This window comes from Perca flavescens, chromosome 16 (assembly GCF_004354835.1).
Source record: "Perca flavescens isolate YP-PL-M2 chromosome 16, PFLA_1.0, whole genome shotgun sequence".
Classification (NCBI taxonomy): domain Eukaryota; kingdom Metazoa; phylum Chordata; class Actinopteri; order Perciformes; family Percidae; genus Perca; species Perca flavescens.
This window is the reverse complement of record NC_041346.1, coordinates 27,454,811-27,474,787: the sequence shown is the minus strand read 5'-3', so window position 1 is coordinate 27,474,787 and position 19,977 is coordinate 27,454,811. Positions and strand designations below refer to the sequence as shown.

Below are 19,977 nucleotides of genomic sequence, written 5' to 3'. Positions count from 1 at the left end.
AAGATTTAGTACAAGCTTATTTGTGTTGATCCAATTATACAATTTGCTAATTTCACAAGACAGAACCTGATTAAGCTCTGAACATGTAGGGGCTGCATAATAAAGAGTACAATCATCTGCAAACATAGTTAATGATGCCTTACTGAGTATATACGGCATATCATTTGTGAAAATTGAAAATAACAAAGGTCCGAGGCAACTTCCTTGAGGAACACCACAATCCACGGACTTGCTACAAGATAATGCACCATTAAAATAAACTCTTTGCGACCTCTCCGACAAATAGCTCTTAAACCACTTAATTGTTGAGGAAGTAAAACCATAACTAATAAGTTTAGAAATCAAAATGTCATGGTCAATCACATCAAAGGCAGCACTAAAATCCAGTAGTAGTGTACCCACCAGCATTGAGTTATCAATTGATGTAAGCCAGCTATCCGACATTTGTGTCATTGCAGTGCAGGTGGAATGACCATACCTATAAGCATGCTGAAACATAGTGGTCAAATCATTGTTAGTAAAGTAATCTCGCACTTGCTCAAATACAATCTTTTCCAATAATTTACTTAGAATAGGCAAAATACTAATAGGCCTACTATTTGGGCCACAAAAAGTTGATTTTGTGTCCTTGGGTAAAGGGATTATCTTACCCTCCTTCCAAAGTTTTGGACACACACCGCTAACCAGACATCTGTTAAAAATGTGACACATTGGTTTAGAGATATGTCCAGCTGCTAACTTCAACAGCCGACTATCCAAGTTGTCTGTACCAACAGACCCTCCAACAGTCAAAGATCTCAACAACATTTCCACCTGCACAACATTAACCTGATGAAATTCTAAACTACACAGTTTATCTTTCATAATACACCTTTCAATTAGCTCATTTGAGTTGGAATCAACAGTGTATTTCATTGTCTCTCTAAAATTAGAAACCTTATTAACAAAATAATCATTAAAATAATTTGCAATCTGTATTGGCTTAGTCAAATAAACTCCATTCAATTCAACAAAAGAAGTACAAGTAGATTTTTTTCCCCATGATTTCATTAAGTACATTCCACATTCTCTTACTATCTGTACCACTGTCTTCAATTCTCTTCTGAAAATATTTTTTCTTTTTCACTCTATTCTCCTTGGTCACCTGATTCCTTAAAATACAATAACATTTTCTGTCCTCCAGAGAGTTAGAAAGAACCGCAACCTTTTTAGCCTCTTCCCTTTGAGCCATTATGCTCTTTAACTCAGTATCAACCCAAGGAGCACTTTTGGCTTTAACTGTAAATTTCTTTAATGGGGCATGATTGTTAACAACTTTCATAAAACAATCCATAAATAAATTAAGGGATATATCCACATCATCAATATCACTTATCAAATTCCATTTAATATTATCCAATTCATTTAAAAACACTCCTCATTAAATACCCTATAAGATCTTTTCATAATAATTTTAGGACAGGCTCTAGGTAGCTTAGTTCTCCTGGAGACAGCAATACAGTTGTGATCACTAAAGCCAACTGTCACAGAAATAGGTGTTGAGCACATATCAGGATTATTAGTGTAAATATGATCAATACATTTTGATATTAAAGATCCTGTATTGTTACTAGAAACTCTTGTTGGTTGATCCATTAGTTGAGATAACCCACAGGTGTCTGTCATGGTTTTAAGCTTATTCTTCAGAGGACAAATCTCAGATAGCCAATCAATATTTAGATCACCCAGCCAGTATATCTCTTTGTTTTCCTCAGTCACCTTGTCTAGCATATTACATAAACCATTTACATACTCTATCCTGGCACTAGGTGGCCTATAACAACAACCAAGAATAATCGGTTTTAAATTTGGAATATGTACCTGTAACCATAACACCTCAACTTCATCAACCATTAAGTCCTGTCTCAGTTTAACAGGGAAATGATCCCGTATATAAATGGCCACACCACCTCCAAACCTGTTTCGATCATTTCTATAAATTGAAAACCCCCTATATCAACATCTGAATTATCTATGAAGTGATCCAAATGAGTTTCAGAAATCATGAGTAGGTCTATTTTGTTTAGTTGCAAAAATAAAGACAAGTCTTGAATTTTGTTCCTTAAACTACATATATTAATATGTGCAAGTATTAAACCTTTAGGTAGTTTATTTATGCTGGTCATCTTAGTTAAAAGTAAATAAGTCTTATATTATAATCCAATTAAATATCTTGTACCCTAAGTTATTTTATCTTCATCAAGTAGGCTACATACATATAAGTCCTGAACACAGACTCACATACATGTACACAAACATATAAAACTGATCTTTAAAGCCCATTAGACCAATAACTGACTTTGTCCATCCCTTGGGATGATGATCAGTTTATCATACTTCAAACTCGCCTTATCCCCTCTCTCTCTGGCAGCTTTAACCTTCGGCCACAACTCTTTCCTCCTCAGTTGCACAGCTTCCGAGAAATCTTCGTTAATGTAGATCTTGGTGCCCTTTAATTTCTTGGCAGAAGAAAGAATCAGCTCTCTGTCCTTAATGCGAAGAAGTTTAACAACAATTTTCCTTGGCCTTCCCCTCTCCTGAAACTGACCAAGTCTCTGGGCACGCTCAATGTCCATATTTATTCCATCTAAGCCCAAGTTTTTTGAGAACATTTCTCGCACCTTTTTCTCTGATTCACACCAATTCTCTCCTTTCTCGTCAGCAATGCCATCGATTAAAATATTTGTTCTCCTGTTCTGATTTTCAATGTAATCCAGCTTGTTGAGCATTGCATCCAATTCCTGCTTGGAGGTAGTAATGTTTGTCTCAAATGCCCTTATCTTTGACTCAATCTCCTTGCATCCCATCTTCTCCTCTTCAAACTTTGATTGGGTAAATTCCAAGCTGGTCTTCAGCTCCTGTACATCTCTGATAACACCATCCAATCTTTTGTTAGTTCCATCCATAATCAGCTGAATGAAACATTTGAAGTTATCTTGCTGCTGCAATAACATATCTTTATAGATCCCTCTCTGCTGCTCCATTAATTGAGAGAGTACACTCATTGTAACAACAGCGTCATCCTCACAAGGAGATGTTTTAGCATTCTTAGGAGGCATAATGTGTCTTACCAGGATGTACCGGGAGTTGATGAAAGTAGCAAATGTTGATGGTTACAGATCTGTTTGTCCAGGTCCTAGTAGGCCCAAAAGCCCATCAACTTGGGCTGCAGCGCAAGCTCAGCAAATAGTGGAAATATTGTCCCCAATATTAAGCCGCAATTTAAATAAAATGCAACTTGAGGCAATTAACCACTAAATTTGAGAATACAATAAAGGATTCAGTAGATTTTTGTTAGATTCTAAGAGGCCAGGTTCTCAGAGAAAACTCCAGTTGACGTGTGCGTGTCTGATTGTGATGACAGTTAAACACCGGAAAACACCTGAGCAGCAGACTCAGCATCTTTACATCTTCAGGTTTAGAAACGCTTCCACTATTATTGTACATGACGGTTGTTTTCGAGTAACGCAGCAGAGAGGAAGCTGAAGGTTATATTACCGCGAGGTGGATATATTAAAACTGCTGACTGCATCTTTAGCTTTAGATCTTAAGTCTTGGCTGTCTCTGACTGTTGTGACACTATTGTGCAAGAGAATAACTCATTCCACGTTCTACACAGCAAAGACCTGTAGTACTGCTGTTCATAATGATGTATAAAAAGTCCCTACAGACATGCTGAATAGTCGACTCTGTAGCTCTAAGATATGTGTCATTAATACAGATCCTGTGTGCTTGGACTCTCTCCTGTATTGCAGCAGACACAAGGAGGGTAATTCAAGGCCCTTAGCTCCTCACCTAAATTACATTACCTGCTGGATTACAGCAATTTTCCAGCTCTTTGCCTCCTCTGACCTTCATTACTGATATCACCTCCCCAAAGTCTTCAGGAGAGAGAGAGAGCTCCGTGTTCAATCTGAGCTCTCATTCTTGACCCCGAGCACCCCACTCTTGCTGTTAATAATGATCGCGATGATTTGTATTCACGTAGTGCTGTTCCTCGACTGGCCGCACATTACAGCGGAAGGAATAAAATAGCTTTTCAATCATCAGTTTGACACCAGAGTACAGTATCTACAGTGCCGTCATCTGGCTGATTCACCTGTAAGATTAAAGCCTAGGAGGTTATGCCAACAAAGATTTAAGATGTATTTAATTGATTAAAACTACACTGCCTTAGGTAACTTATATCTTTATATTCATTTATAGCTTCATCCATCATCATTGTTGTGATGTTGGGCTTAATCATACAGCTGACGCACATTTTGACTGATTACTGAGAAAAGATCATATTTTTATCAACTGGAAACGGCAAATATTTGACATTTTCTTATTTATAATTTCTTTTCTATCTATACTACAATAAAAAAAACGTTATTATATACAGTAACTATATGTAACTGTATATATTCCTTGTAAATACAGTTTAGTTTTCCTTTTGATTTCTTCCATTAGTGCTACTTGATAAATTTCTATTCTATTCTAATTCAAATATTTTTAAATATGTGGCCGGGTTTGCTCAGTTGGTAGAGCAGGCGCACATATATAGAGGTTTACTCCTCGACGCAGTGGCCGTGGGTTTGACTCCGACCTGCGGCCCTTTACTGCATGTCATTCTCCCTCTCTCTCTCTCCCCTTTCATGTCTTCATCTGTCCCGTGGAAATAAAGGCCTAAAAATACCCCAAAAAATAATCTAAAAAAAAATAAATATCTGTGAGTGTACTACATATAATTAGTGATATAATTGATCACTTCTAGACGGACTAATTGATTCATTTACGAATCCTTTCAGCACTGGTTGATTCCCTTTTCTTAAACTCAAAGGTAGATAATTGGGATCTTGTATCAGATCCTGGAGGGATTTGATATATTTTACCAGCCATATAAACACAACAAGTCGGTTACAGTCTAAATTGAGAGCCTCTTAAGGAGATGTTGTGTGTTTATAAAGTGATGCTGTAATTCACATCTCCCTCTGTGGAGCAACAGGCTTAAATCACAGCTCAGTTGTTCAGGATCTGTGGGGTGAGGGTTGAACCATCTGCTGTCTTTTATTATTAGTGGAGGTAACATGCTGGGGAGAAAAGGAAACCACTGATTTGACTTCCTCTACACAGTGAGTGTGCCTCACCTGAACTCATCTTTAAAAAATATACTTAACCGCAGTGGTGTAGTCTATGTGATACGCAGGTATACGCAGTATACCCACCAAGAAATCTCCAGGATTTCCATGCACCTACTTAAAAATGCCCAATGACACGTAACAACATAGTTTCATTATATTTTGAATTGTCATTTGTGTTTTTCTTCTTGACATAGGCTAAATAAATGTATTTCACCGTAAATTGGTGCATAAAAGTGTATCAGAATATGTATATATACATTACAGTATACCCACTACAATACATTAGAATACACCACTGCTTAACATAGTTTGGATTATTTAGCACAGAAGGGGAAAAGAGAAGAAGAGGCAAAGTTGAGCTGTGGAGAAATTAGGAGGGTGTGACTAAAAGAATTAAAAGAGAAGCAGTTTCTTCCTTTTTTCCCCGTGTGGCAGCGTTTTTCTTTCCAGCTCATCACTTTCCCTCTGCTGCATCATCCATCCAGCTATGAGGGTTTCCACAAGGTTGGAAAAGACCTGGATCAGAGGCAGGAGCGCTGTGTCAGGGTCTCAGGGGTTTCATTTGAAGTGGAAAGGAGGGAGGATGGGAGGATGGGAGGATGTGTGTCAGGCTGAACGTCTGGATGAGGTTTTGCTTGCGCTGCCTCAAGTTTCGGTTTGATTCACTCAATAAAATATATCCCAACAGTGTGTGAGATTATACCATTAAATGCACATCCCTTCCATGTCAAAAATACAAAATCGAAAGCTTGACAGACCTGCTGAGCTTAACTGTTAACGCTAAGCTATGATTGTTTTTATTTCCAGTTACATTTTCCTAAAAACAAAGGACAACAATTTTCCTTAAAGATTGTTGGAGGTGGCCGGGTTGGATCAGTGGTAGAGCAGGCGCACATATACTGAGAGGTTTATTCCTTGACGCAGAGGTCCAGGTTTCTCACCTAGCTGTCCTATCAAATAAAGGAGGAAAAAGCCCCAAAAAAAAATCTTAAAAAAAAAAAAGATTGTGGAGGCCGTCTTTGCTTAATTCACAAAAAGTAGAAGTGTTTTTTAAGCCAGTAGTTTCTTCGTAACTCTGCCGACAGACAAACCAACAAGCAAACCAAGCAGAGAACATGACCTCCCTTGTGGAGGTAATAATTATAATATGTAGATGCCTAATAAATGCATGAAATGTCTTTTCTGGAGTGGGGGGTTGAATCTCTGATTTCACTGCTAATACCAAACCTACACCCAGAAATAATATAACGAAATGTAAGACAACGTAATACTTTTTTGAATGTATGATGACTCTAAGCAGCTCCTTTGTCTCCCCTCCTCCCCTCTGTCCGTCTTGTCCTCTTTCTGCCGCCTTGCAGAAAAAGAGCAGAGAGGAGAGCTGTGGCGAGGGCAGCGGTGTGGAGATCCTGGAGAACAAGCCTTACGAGGACGGCCCCGGCGGCTCGGGTCAGTACACGCACAAGGTCTACCACATCGGAAAACACATCCCGTCGTGGTTCTGTGCCATTCTGCCTCAAGCTGCCCTCCGAGTGGAAGAGGAGTCCTGGAACGCCTACCCCTACACACGAACCCGGTGAGACCGCCACACAAAAAGCAGGAAAAATGACTCATCGCACATATTAAAAATGACGAATCGTCATTTGGACATGAAGATATTATAAAAGTGCTCGGACACTAAAATCATCCCTGTGCTAAAACATTTGTTCACACTTAGGGATGCGTTGCATAAAGAGACTTTAGGCAGCTGGCATTACTTAAAGTAGAAAGACTGAACTCTTTGTAATAAAACGTTGTTAATGGTTTTTATTTTATGGCTTCTGGATTCATAAATCTGAAGGAATGAAATACTGTAACAACTGATATTGCTGATGGTGCCTTTTTTTTTGTTGGAACAATTTCAGCTGATTAATCAACTTTTTATATCCTCCAGATAACTTGATTTGTGGATTAATAGACCAAATTAATAGACCAAATTGTCACGGATTGGTGTATTTCTTCAAGTATTTAATTTTTTTTTTGCCATAAACTGCCAAAGTGATGGAAGAAGGGGCCTCGGGGACACACATGCCTACTTCTTTTCTTTCTTTTTTTTTCAATGCAATTGTATACAATTACATTACTGTAGAATTCCCATCTCCGTTTCCCTCACCCTCATCACCCCCCACCCACCCCAAACAATCCTTGGGTCTACTTTTAATAATGATAATATGATAATAGTAACTAGATAGAAGTAAGTTACATAACGTACATGAGATCAAATAGCCATTGATCAAATGGACTAGTATTATTGTAACAAATACAAAATGATAAGAGATGTAAAAATTAAATAGATAAATCAAATCACATGTAGGACACATCAACATCAGGCACACATACATACGTCATGGGCAAATTTATGGGGACAACAAACAAGCTGTAAATAAGTAAACAAAGAAACAAGGACTAAAAAAGAGACAAACAATAAAGTTTGTTAAATAAACAACCGTTTCTCTTTTGTTTCTCAGATATACCTGTCCCTTTGTAGAGAAATTCTCTATAGACATTGAGACGTATTATAAACCAGATACTGGAAATCAAGTGGACGTCTTCAATATGTCTTCTGCTGAAAAGAGACAGAGGACTGTAGGTGAGTCATGCACACAAGAACACACGCTCTGCTACCTTTGTGAAAACTCCCTGAGTAGACTTTTATTTCATTGTGAGCAGGATCAGGAGTCAAATCTTCACAGTGTTACTTGCAGTGAAAACGCAGACAGCGTAATGTGGACGAATACAGCCTGAGGGAGTGTTGCGTCTCTGAATACTAAAAGTCACTGGGATGAAGGAGAAATGTGCAGACACATTCCCTGCAGGGAGTTATTACATGAAAGTCACACACACCTTTTCATACAGGTGTTCAGTCATCGTGACATCTGTCCTGCTCATACCTAATGCTGACATCTACATCAGTGTGGCTTTTGTGTGATTCATAATGACTTTTTTCCCCCCGCCTTTCAGACCCCATAGACATCGTGAAGGACTACATCCCTCCTCACGAGTACCTGGCGGAAGAAGACCCTAAACTGTATCAGTCCGTCAAAACCAAACGGGGTCCGCTGTCAGACGACTGGATCGAGGAGATCAACCAGAATCCGGGTGAATGTCCCGTCATGTGTGCCTACAAGCTCTGCAAAGTGGAGTTCAGATACTGGGGCATGCAGTCCAAGATCGAACGCTTCATACACGACGTGGGTAGGTATGGCAGATGGTGTGTGTGTGTGTGTGTTCGTTCTTCCTTTTTCTCTCTCTTTCTCAATGAGTCAAGTCTTACTGTTACCACTAAAATGTAAGGCATGTTCCTGAAAAGTCCGGGTTAACCATGAAAAGTCAGGAATAATGCTGAAATGTACCGAATTCATATTCCTGAAAAGTAAACCCTGGAAATTGACAGTGACAACCCTGGAATAATGGGAACAGTGAACGTTTTTAGAAAAGTGAGGGCTAGCCCTAAACAATTGAGAATAACTCTAAGAAGTAAAGGATAACCACGAAAAAGTTGGGAATATTCCTGAAAAGTCACTGAGAATCCTTAAAAAGTTGTTAATAACTCATTTAAAAAGTAAAAGGACAACCATGAAAAGTCAGTGATGATGAAATGTGGGAAGAACTTTCAAAGTTTAGAATAACTCTAAAAAGTACAAGATATCGTGTAAAAATAGGTCCCAATCCTAAAAATAATAATTTTGAGATGTTCCTAAAATGTCAGAAATGCTGGAAATAATCCTGAAAAATCAGTGATACTGCTGAAAAAGTAGGGAATTAACCAAATAAATCAGGATAACCCTGAAACTTATAACCTTGAAGATTTAAAATAATCCTAAAATGTCATAAAGTAAAAGAAAACATAAAAAGTCAAAAGATATTTAGGATTTTTCTGGGTCTTTGTGTCTGCAGGTGTGTGTATATGAAAATGATGAGTAACCATAAGAAAACAATAGACCTGATCTCTCTAATAATAAACCACTGATTAACGAACGGTGAGTGGGAGGAATAATAAGAGGGACAGGTAAAACAAATAAATAAAATACTAAAGCTGCCTTATGGAAAGTGTTTGAGAGGCAGGAGCACCGAGAAGAGTCTGGCTCCCTGAGATAACACAACAGACCGGATTAATTTCCTGCCAATGTTTTCTGTTTCACTGCTGTGATTTAAGACTGTTTACACTGTTTACGCTCTCTCGGCCCTCGGCTCACTTCCTCGCAGCGTTTACTTCCAGACTAATGAAGCAGCAGCTGCTCTATCTTCATGGCATTCTCGCTCCGAGTCTGTCTAATCAACACATCTAAAACCACAAGATGTCTTTTCTTTTTTGTCCCCATTGCATTGACTGCCACTTCAACACGCGTGCTTGTAAAGAACTTCTCCTTTTGTTTATGTGCTAATATAAACCTGCAGCTGTTTACCGGGCTTCTTCCTTAAAATATTCACCGCATCTCATCTGCATTAAAGCAGATTTTTTTTCTCACTTAGCGTCTTTATTAGAAATTGTGCTGGAGGGGTCTTTGGGTTGTATAATGCAGAAGCGTTCAAGCTTTATCAATGTGTCAGAGGTTATTTCCACTGGATATTAATTTAATAGCTTTCTTTGTTTGCTAATTTTGGCTTTTATTGCCAGGTTGGGTGTTTTAATCATAATCAGGTTTCATAACCAGCTGGTGCTTGTTTAGACATTGATTTAAATTTAGAAATTAAAATCTCCTTTGATGGATCACCTTTCAATCTCGTTTAGAGGATCCAGGGATTTCTCTAGTCTGTTTTTTTTTAATTTGTAATGTATTTTCAGATATGAAGAATATTTTTTTTAATGTCACTGAGATCAAGATCAAGAATTACGTATCGAGAGAATACCAAATATATCTGTTTGTCAGAGCAAATGTATACTGTCATTTCCCCTTTAAAGTGAAACTCAGATACATATACATATATGTGATTGCCCCACTACAGTTATGAAAAATTAAACAAGTAAATCACATATTCTTGCAGCACTACCACAATATTTTTATTTTTATTATTTTTGTCAAAAAAGAAAATTGTTTAGAAACTTAAATAATTGATTTTGAATTACAAAGACTACATTGCAGTCTGATTTTTTTGCATGCTTTATTTATTTAATTAAATGTTCTTTCTTGCAGTTTCTGGTTAGAGATGTAAACTAACTGTAGCGTTATCTTAGTCTTGGTTTTCTATCAATGAAACCAGTCTTAAGTACAATAAAAATCCAGAAGTTTAAGCCACATTTCTTATTCATTATTCATTATTATAATGTGTTATTTGCTAAAAACATTCCTCCTTGGTCTGGTTGGAGAGCCGCAGATTTCATTTCATTCTCCTTTGCTCGGGACCTTTAACTGACATACTTAACTGTGAATCTGTATTTGCCAAACATAGCTATATATTAATTTAAGGTTAATCCAATTTAATAGATGTATGTCACAGAAATATGATTTGCTCTTCACTAAAATGGCAATAAATCTGTGTTGCTGTCCGTCCAGGTCTGCGTAAAGTGATGGTTCGAGCCCACCGGCAGGCGTGGTGCTGGCAGGACGAGTGGTACGGCCTGACCATCGAGGACATCCGGCTGCTGGAGCTGGAGACCCAGCTGGCTTTAGCAAAGAAGATGGCCCAGTACAGCCTGAATGAAGAGGGGGGAGCAGAGGCTGTCAGCCAGGACCAGGAGCAGGGAGCTGAGGCCGTGGGATCGGCTGCAGAGGCGGAAGGAGGCGGAGGGAAACTGGGAGACTCACTGGAGACACGAGGGGAGCTCACCAAGCAGTGGTCAACGTCCTCTCACTCATCCAACAGGTCAACTAAGAGAGGCGGTGAGAACCAGTTTGGGCTTATTTAATACTGCTTTTGGCAAACGTTGTATAAGAATAACATTACGAGCTGTTGTGTTGTGTGTGTTTACAGGGAGTCCGTCTCACCAGAGCATTTCAGAGTGGAGGATGCAGAGCATCGCCCGAGACTCAGACGACAGTACAGACGATGAGTTCTTTGATGCTCACGGTAAAATCATCACACTCTGCGTGATACGGAGCTTTACTTCTCGGGACTTGAAAAGCTGCAGTTTTTATTCGGAGACAAACTGAAACCAACACTGCACGTTTGCTACCACCTAACAACTTAACTGCTACTTTCTTCTCCGCTCTGATCGCCGACACCTGTCTGCTCTGAGCGCATCCACCGTCACTGTCTCCACACTCGCTGCATACACACTAAGCACTGAGCTATTCCTTATCGGAGCTTCACCGCTCCTATAACACGACGATAGCCTGCCAGAAGTTTACGTAATGGTCCAAAAGTCTGATACATCCAGAAACAAAATGCTTTTACACTCAAAACAAACCAGACAATGGTTCAATTTGATCACGACCAAGACTACCTCTTTTCATCAGATCATCAGGTTCGACCTTGTAACTGAAAAGTCAGAAGGCCTGGCTGGTTAGTGTTAATGCACCCTTAGACGTGTTCTGTGTGTCTTGCAGAGGACTTTTCTGACAACGAGGAGATGTTTGCCAAGGAGATCACCAAGTGGAGCTCCAACGACCTGATGGACAAGATAGAAACAACAGAGGCAGATGAAGCACAAGGTAGGCGACTCTCCTTGTGATTGAGTTTTGAGTTTAGTTTTATTTATGAAAGGGGACAGCGCAAATTAATAAAACACATGATTTCCCATGGGTTGAAAAAAGCCAGAATTAGCCAAAAGGCTATTTTTCATCTGTAGTCCCCTGCCTTCAATGTTAAAAAGGCTTTTTTTTAAATACAAAGAAACAAAAAGACAACACAAGCAAAACACAACTCAGCACAAGACAAGACACAACACAGAAGCAGAAAAATGTAAGCAAAGCAAAACAACAGGGTATAAAGTGAAAAAAAAAAAAAAACAGACACAACCATTAAGAACAATAAAAGCAGTATTAAACTAGGAGGAAACAAGTCAAATTCATGTATGCTGACTCTGTTACATAGTTTACTTTAAATAGAACAGGGAACACTTATGGTCACATCAGATCCTGTACCGACAAATAGGACCTTACATTATTGTTTAAGTCATCTTTCATTTCCTGAATGAATTTATGTTTTCACAGAAACGTTGTATCAGGAGTCGGGCGGGGAGTACGCCGCGATGAGTAATGAGGAGAGGCAGATGGAGGTACAGTTTCTTTACTTTTCTCTATTTTCGTCCATTTCTCTCTCTCTCACACTCACACCCTTAATTAAATAGCTTGTAGATAACAGTTCTCCTCCTCAATTAATTTTCAGTCGTCCTGCCAGTGTAGTGAAACTAGGATCCACTCGCTACTGCAGCCATCAGTGGAGTTTTATTTAACCAGAGGTTGCAGCAAATAGGGCGCTAAGGCTTCCAAAGTTTACACTGTGTGAGTTTGTATAAATGCTGTGTGTTGATGCTGTTGTATCCAGTGTCGTGTCTCAAAAAGGCAACAACATCAGTCCATTTGGTTTTCCAGTAAACTAAATGTAAATATCAGTCCTGTAGCCGGTAGAGCGTGAAAGGCTGTGTTGTAGTGCACAGTTCTTCCATTAAAAGAGAGTAGAATTAGACATCTTAGGTACAGAGCACATTATAGGACATGTAATACAACATTACATCTACAGGGTTTCCACACGTCATCTACAATCTGGAAAACATGACAAAGTTTTCAGTCATGGGGAAAAAAAGAAAATGCCCTAAAAAAAATTGTGTTCTCATATTTTCCTTCAGCAGAGAATGAACTACTAGGCTATCCATCACAGCTCCCCAAAATAGATAACATTGCCATCTGAAGTCATGTTCAGGATCAAATTAACAATCAAATGGTTTTTAATAAGGCTGTCAAGTTGTGGAAACGCTGTGAGCACACCCCCGAGTCATGTCACACGGTAGCACAAGCAGGTTGGATAACATTACAATTTAAGTGGTGAAACTGAATAATGTAAGTTATATTGTCATTCAAATTTAAACATTAGTCACTGCTGGCTGGTAACTGTGGTTAGACAATGGTTCCTAAACCCTTTCTGCCGGGCCCCCTGGAGACAGACTGACTGACAGAACACGCGATGCGCCACAATCAGCTGTTTCCCCATGAAACGACAACGAGACGACAAACGATTCGACTGGGAGATTGGCAGTTAAATCAGGCTCCTTAGATGGAATTGTGGTCACCACTTCATACACACTACACATTTTCTTGTCTTTGTTTTTGGTAGTTGTGGTGTTCGGTTTGGATTAATTGTCAGTGTTTTCACAAACATGTCCATGCTTTGCTAGCAATGCAACAGAACCAGACATTATTTATTTAAATTTAGCCTTGCAGCACCCACCCTGTTATATGTCCAGGACCACTTTAGGGGGTGCCCCCTTTAGTTTTGGAACCACTGACGTAAGAGATGATTTCATGATTTCATGATTTCTAAAATGTTAGAGCCATAGACTGTACAGCTTTTAAATTAGACTTCCACAGAGAGGAACGTATTAGTGGAGGGCGCGATCCCTTTCTGTCATACCAGCTGGATCATCACTTAAAATGTTCCGGAAAAGTCCTTCACGAAAGACTGGGACCCTGATTTAGTGTAGAATACATGATAGAACTCATTAGTTACTAGTTGCAACCAAGAAATAGTCCGACACATAACCTGCTGTAAGATGTTGAATGTTGTTTTTTTGTAGAGATTTACCAAGATACAACATGTTAATTAGTGAGCTGTACAGGTGTTTCCACCTGTTTCCACTATTTGTGCTAAGCTAACTGGCTACTGGCTGTAGCTTCATATTTAACGAACAGATATGAAAGTGATAGGTGTGAAGTGTTTTACCCTGCATTTGTCTCCCTCGCTGCTCTTCTCTCCTTTCCCCATATATTCCTGTAATCTGCTTGCTCCGTCATCTCTTTTCACCCTGTTTCCTTCCCGTCTGTCCTGTACCTGCAGGACTGTTTGTCTCAGCAGTGTCTTCAATCGTCCAAAACTCACGTCCTCGTTCTGGTCCTGCACGGAGGCAACATCCTGGACACTGGCTCTGGTACGGCTGCAACAAAATCCTGCAACATTAATATGAAAGTCACTCTTGTTAAAATCAATTCCTCCATTACTCCATGAGTAATTCAATCAGATAGACTTAATATTGTTATAATAACAATGGATCAAAAGGCTGTTTAATGTGAAAGGGGGGTTGACCCTACAGAGAATTATCACCTGAATCTGTTTCTCTCGGCTCTACAGAGCGTTTTAGCTTTCAGCTCATTGTTTTGTCCTTTCCAGCAGCTGTTATCAGCGAAAAAAAGCTCTAAAAAATGATTGTACACCATCTGCACAGTGCAGAGCAGCAGACAGACATAGTTAGAGACTAGCCGGTGAACATAGTGGAGCATTAAGCAGCTAAAGAGACAGATATTTCATCAGGAGTTGGTAGAGACTTAATTCATTAGGTGTAAACAAACACCACCACTCCTAATGAATCATCATGTTGCTCTTGCTGAATGTGGAAATAATCAACTATTTGCTAACAAGTTCAACATATCAACTTAAAATGTTATGATGTGTCAGTGTTATGTTTACAGCTTTTTTTTCTGCTGCACTCAAGCAGCCAAAGAAGTTCACTCGTTGCAGATTTAAAATCACATATCTTGTGAATCAGAAATGATTGATCTTTTCAGTGGGAAAACACATCATTACAGCTCTAAACTAGAGCAGTAGACCCAGGTCTCATGGTAATACAAGATACATCTGAGGATGTGCAAAATGAATAACATCATAAAAGACATTTCTGATGCACAAATTCAACTTTATTACTCTACTTTGATTCAGATCATTTTAACTTCCTCAGAACTCTTCAAAATTAAGAGTGAGAAAGAAACAAAACCTGCGGCTATTTGACAAATGCAACTTATGACTATGGATCGGATCGCTTTGTTTTTATTGGTCACAAAAGTTTGGGAATCAAAAGTCCTCCAAAAATATTTTATATCTTTATTGTCTGCAGGTGAACAGAACAGCAAGCAGGCAGATGTGAACACGCTGAGCGGAGCCTTTGAGACCGTGATGAGGGTCCATTACCCAGCGACGCTGGGCCGTATCGCCATCCGGATGGTCCCCTGTCCTGCTGTCTGTGTCGACGCATTCTCACTAGTCTCCAAGTGAGCCATTATTACTCTTTAAATAATCTGCTGTAATGCATTCACTACCTGCTGTGTGAAACCCACATACGGACGGATAACAACGCGTCCTCTCTGATTGGCAGTCTCAGCCCCTACAGCTACGACGAGGGCTGCCTGTCCAGCAGTCAGGACCACATCCCTCTGGCTGCTCTGCCCCTGTTGGCTACCTCGGCGCCCCAGTACCAAGACGCCGTAGCATCCGTCATCTTAAGAGCCAATCAGGTGTATAGCGACTTCGTCAAGTCTGTAGAAGGAGCGTCTTTTAATGGCCAGGTCAGTGTGTAACCTCGCGCTTCATATTTTCTCCTCACTGGTTTGGTGACTGACGCTGATTCATGGTTTTTGCAATCTGTTTTCCAATGCAGGTGTGTGTTATCGGGGACTGTGTCGGAGGTATCCTGGGGTTTGATGCTCTGTGCAGCAGCTCGGTGACGGTGTCAGAAAGCCAAAACAGCAGCAGACGGGGCAGCGCCATCAGTGTACAGGTAACAATCTCAACTCTCTGGCAATAAACAAGACTAAAACTGGGTCTATGCTCGCAAAATGTGTCACAGCACTTGGTCATGCACCTCTGAATTGCTTCTAACTAGGCGCATTCTGCACTTTTTGTAAGAGATTACGTGGAAAGCTGTGATGATTAGGATGGCTGTGTCCAGTTTGTTAAACATCGAGAGGCAGACAGTAATTTTGACTTGGAGGTAGGCAACAGTAGCGCTCATAATTTTAGTCAATAATGCAATGTTTGGCAGTACGTCAGTGTTTACTACTGTTGCCAGGCAGCCTTTTGTATTTATTTACTTCCGCTCCCTACTACTTCTTCTCTACTTCTTGCTTATTCTCAAATAATTTAGTTTGTACTTGCCCCAGCGTTTCGGAGAGTACTGCAACAAACTTGTGCGGGTATAAACAAAGCTTAAGCTTAAGAGTCTACAGCCACTAAATGTGAGCTAAATGCTAACGTCAGCATACTAAATACCAGCAAACCAACCAAAAATGTTTAAGATATTTGAGTTTTGAGTAAATGGTGGACTGACCTACAGTTTCATCCCTACAGCCATGCTGCTAGTGTATCAAACATCTTAAACTGTAGAAACTGTTTTAACCATTTGGATCCCTTTTTGTTTTCTCTGTCTTTCAGGACACAGACCTTCTCTCTCCGGGCATAGTCGTAAACAGCATCTCTCCTTCCACGCCCTCCCTTGAAGGAAGCCGCCATCTCAGCCGCAGCAACATCGACATCCCTCGCTGCTCGGGGCCCGACGACCCCAAGAGACAGCTCCCACGCAAGCGCAGCGACTCCTCCACGTACGAGCTGGACACCATCAAACATCACCAGGCCTTCCTGTCCAGGTGAGACATGGAAATAGACACAAATGTCACAAACTCTCGGACAGATTTCAGCCAGTGTATGTAGCGTTCATGTATATTAATTGTAGTCAACAAAATTTTTTTTTTTTCATTTTTATGTCTTCTAAGCATTTTGAGGCTACAGCTGTCGACGTCTTTGTTTTGTATCGGTCTTGTCTGTCACGAGGTTAGTGGAAAAGACAGCATTTATTTTTTTGCAGTAATACAACAGACTGACTCTCTTAACTCACTATGTTGTTCCTGCTCACCTAGCATTAATATTAGCACAGCTCATTCACCCACTTGTCCACTGAAATACTGTTCACTGTCTGGGTTTAGCTTAAGTGGAGAAGCTAAAATATCAGATAACGTCGTGATATTTCTTTAGTGAACATCTACAGGAGGATTTAGATGATTTAGTCTGACCATCGACATTAATCCTGCAATTAGTCATTCCTTTCAATACCAACACAAAAGTAGCCGTGCTGCTTGCAGGTTTTTGTCGTTTGTCTTAGCTCCTTCTTCTTCTCAATGGATTGTAGATTCATTTAGTTCATAAAGATTTTGCTTTAAAACAATCTTTTGTTCATTTGTCTATTGTCTTTCACATTATCGTTGTTGATGAAAAATGGAACACATTTTGTCATAAATCTTGGTTGGTGACTTTTTAGAATAGTTACTTTTCATTTTGTTTTAATCATGAAAAATAGGTCGTTAACAAATGTTTTCGCCCTAGTTTTATTAACGACATTAACACTGATTGTATGAATGTTTTCCAGTCTTCACTTCAGTGTGCTCCACGGGGAGCCCGGGTCACGGCGCTCCAGCGGCAGCACGATGCTGGAAGGAGGCTCTTTGGGAAAGTTTGACTTCGAGGTGACTGACTTCTTCATGTTCGGCTCCCCTCTGGGTCTGGTGCTCGCGCTGAGGAAGACTGTGGTGCCCTTGTTGGATGGTGAGGAAGCTTTTCTACTTTGTTGTGCACCTTTTGATTTTAGTTTGGTTTATGATGATGTTCCTCATGTATCTGATTAAGCGTATACTGTAGGTTTAAAAACAAAAGGTCTCTTGTAATAACGTTCCTTTTGCCAGATGAACAGGAAGTGGTTATTTGTAGCCTTTGATGTTTTTTTCCTGCGTGAGATACTCGTCTCCAGCAGCTGGAAAGCAGGTGTCAGCAGTCAGAGGTCACGTTTCTGATCTCAAAGGATGAAAAAGATTTGGCTGTGAATCTAACTATTGTGTTTCCTTTGGGGTTTAAAGGAGAGAGGTTACTGACCTGCAGCTGCTGGGCTAACAGCTGGACTAGTTTCCAATTAGATAGCGTATGATTTAAGTTGTTCACAGAATAGGAGGTTCTTTGTTTCTCTTTTTCATTCATTAGTTTTCTCAGCCATTTCTTTTTTGTTCAGACTGAAAGGGGTAGGCTGAAGCTGCACGCTCTTCTTACTATACATACAGTAGTTTGTTTGGCATTAAAGTCACAGACACACATCATACTATTCTTAACATAATTTGTGATTTTACGGAGAACTCATAATTTCTTTGTGAGCTTTAGAGGTGATGGTTTGCTAGGATAGAGCCAGGCTAGCTGTTTCTCCCTGCTTTTCAATTCAATTTTATTTATAGTATCAAATCATAACAAGCAAGCGTTCTCTAAGGACACTTTACAGATAGAGTAGGTCTAGACCACACTCTATAATTTACAAAGACCAAAAACCTCTTTTTAGGGAGAATCCTCGGACAGACCCAGGCTCTTGGTAAGCGGTGTCTGACAGTGGCAATAATAGTCACAATAAAGATGATGGAACAATGACCAGAAATAGTAGTTGTAGTAGTTCATGGCATAGCAGGGCACAGCAGATCATAGCAGAGTGTAACAGGGCATAGCAGGGCGTGGAGCAGGACCACCAGGACAGCTGCAACATAATCTTAGTACCTACATATAATCAACCAGAGATGAATAAAAGTGAGTTAGTTGGTTCCTAGTGATAGCATTAATGTATCATCTAACAGTTTTATCTTTCTTAACTCTGGCTGTGTTCCTCCCCATTCTCCAGTGTCTGCTCTGCGTCCGGCCTGTCAGCAGGTTTACAACCTGTTTCATCCAGCCGATCCCTCGGCCTCCCGCCTCGAGCCTCTCCTGGAAAAGCGGTTCCACCTGCTGCCTCCCTTTAGTGTCCCTCGTTACCAGCGCTTCCCTTTGGGCGATGGACACTCGGCTCTCTTGGGTGAGTCCACACAACCAGACATCGGGAGACATTGCAATGCACTGCTGTACTACATGTAAATGAGTTTGTTGTATCTCTTTCTTCCCCCCTTTCATGTGGCCTCCTAGTTGAGACCGTGCAGAGTAACCCTCAGCTTCTGATGGATTCTGTTGGTGCAGTTTCCCACCGCTGTCAGGACAGCACCGTCAATGAGACCTCCATCCCTGTGCCCGTCCTCAACTGGCAGCTCCACACAGACAGTGTGTATCTGTTTCTGTTAGATTCTATCAGTCCTGTTGCTCTCTTTATCCCTCTCGTTTTTGACGTATCTAAAGGAAAATCCAGTAACTCTTTAAAATGTACCTGTTCTAGTGAGCTTTAGATAGCTTTCTGGTAGGCGGATAAAGACTGAAAACAGGTTTCCCCGTTTTCAGTCTTTATGCTAAACTAAACTAAGCTACGGTAACCAGCAATCTTAACTTTTTTGTAGCAACTGCCACTTACTTTGCTGACTCACAGCTCTGTTAACTGCTCTCATAAAAAGTTGTACTTTATTACATTAGCAAAGGGGCTGCTCTTCAGCTAGGAGGATCATACAGACTCAGACGTGTATTTTTATGATAAAGGGGAGTAATCACAGTTTGTTGGACTTAGCACCTGGACTACAAAGATGTGTGTGCTTGCACGCTGATCATCCTTATAGTGTTGAAACCAACAGAAATTATGCCAAAGCTGCAGAAATAAGACCCAAATCGTATTTTCTTTTTTACTGGAATATTTCTTGTTCATCTCTGCAGTGAAGAACACGACTAACGCCTCTCTTCTGTCTCTGCAGCGGATTCTCTTCACTCGCACATTTTTGTGGACGGCCAGCCCACATCACCGGGGGTCCCACACCTCCGCTGCCACCGCAGGGCCAGCGAGGCCAGCATAGCCAGCCAGGTGTCGGGCTTAGCTGACGCTTACAACGCCTCCAACATCGCCACCAGTGAGTTGACTTCTAACCTCCCGGGTGTGACCCAAGTCTTGGTCTACAAGCTTGACAGTTTATATGTTGACATT

At 40.3% G+C, this 19,977-nt stretch overlaps 1 protein-coding gene and 1 long non-coding RNA gene across 3 annotated transcripts in view; one reads left to right on the top strand and one right to left on the bottom strand.

Annotated features, from left to right (window-relative positions):
• pitpnm2 (phosphatidylinositol transfer protein, membrane-associated 2) overlaps positions 1-19,977 on the top strand; it is a 61,217-nt gene that overhangs the window by 29,344 nt on the left and 11,896 nt on the right. For both annotated transcript variants that reach the window (XM_028601872.1, XM_028601871.1), the window contains exons 5-20: positions 6,521-6,735; positions 7,667-7,788; positions 8,160-8,393; positions 10,694-11,020; positions 11,112-11,207; positions 11,687-11,791; positions 12,293-12,357; positions 14,133-14,223; positions 15,184-15,337; positions 15,442-15,631; positions 15,724-15,843; positions 16,497-16,708; positions 17,485-17,660; positions 18,766-18,936; positions 19,044-19,175; positions 19,751-19,903. In XM_028601872.1, coding sequence (XP_028457673.1) covers positions 6,521-6,735; positions 7,667-7,788; positions 8,160-8,393; positions 10,694-11,020; positions 11,112-11,207; positions 11,687-11,791; positions 12,293-12,357; positions 14,133-14,223; positions 15,184-15,337; positions 15,442-15,631; positions 15,724-15,843; positions 16,497-16,708; positions 17,485-17,660; positions 18,766-18,936; positions 19,044-19,175; positions 19,751-19,903 — 2,563 coding nt within the window. The remainder of the gene's footprint in view (positions 1-6,520; positions 6,736-7,666; positions 7,789-8,159; positions 8,394-10,693; positions 11,021-11,111; positions 11,208-11,686; positions 11,792-12,292; positions 12,358-14,132; positions 14,224-15,183; positions 15,338-15,441; positions 15,632-15,723; positions 15,844-16,496; positions 16,709-17,484; positions 17,661-18,765; positions 18,937-19,043; positions 19,176-19,750; positions 19,904-19,977) is intronic.
• LOC114571083 (uncharacterized) lies at positions 11,661-16,772 on the bottom strand. Its single transcript, XR_003694613.1, has 3 exons — positions 16,506-16,772; positions 14,019-14,242; positions 11,661-11,748 (listed from the first exon to the last, which is right to left on the bottom strand). It is a non-coding gene; the product is annotated as an uncharacterized LOC114571083 (long non-coding RNA).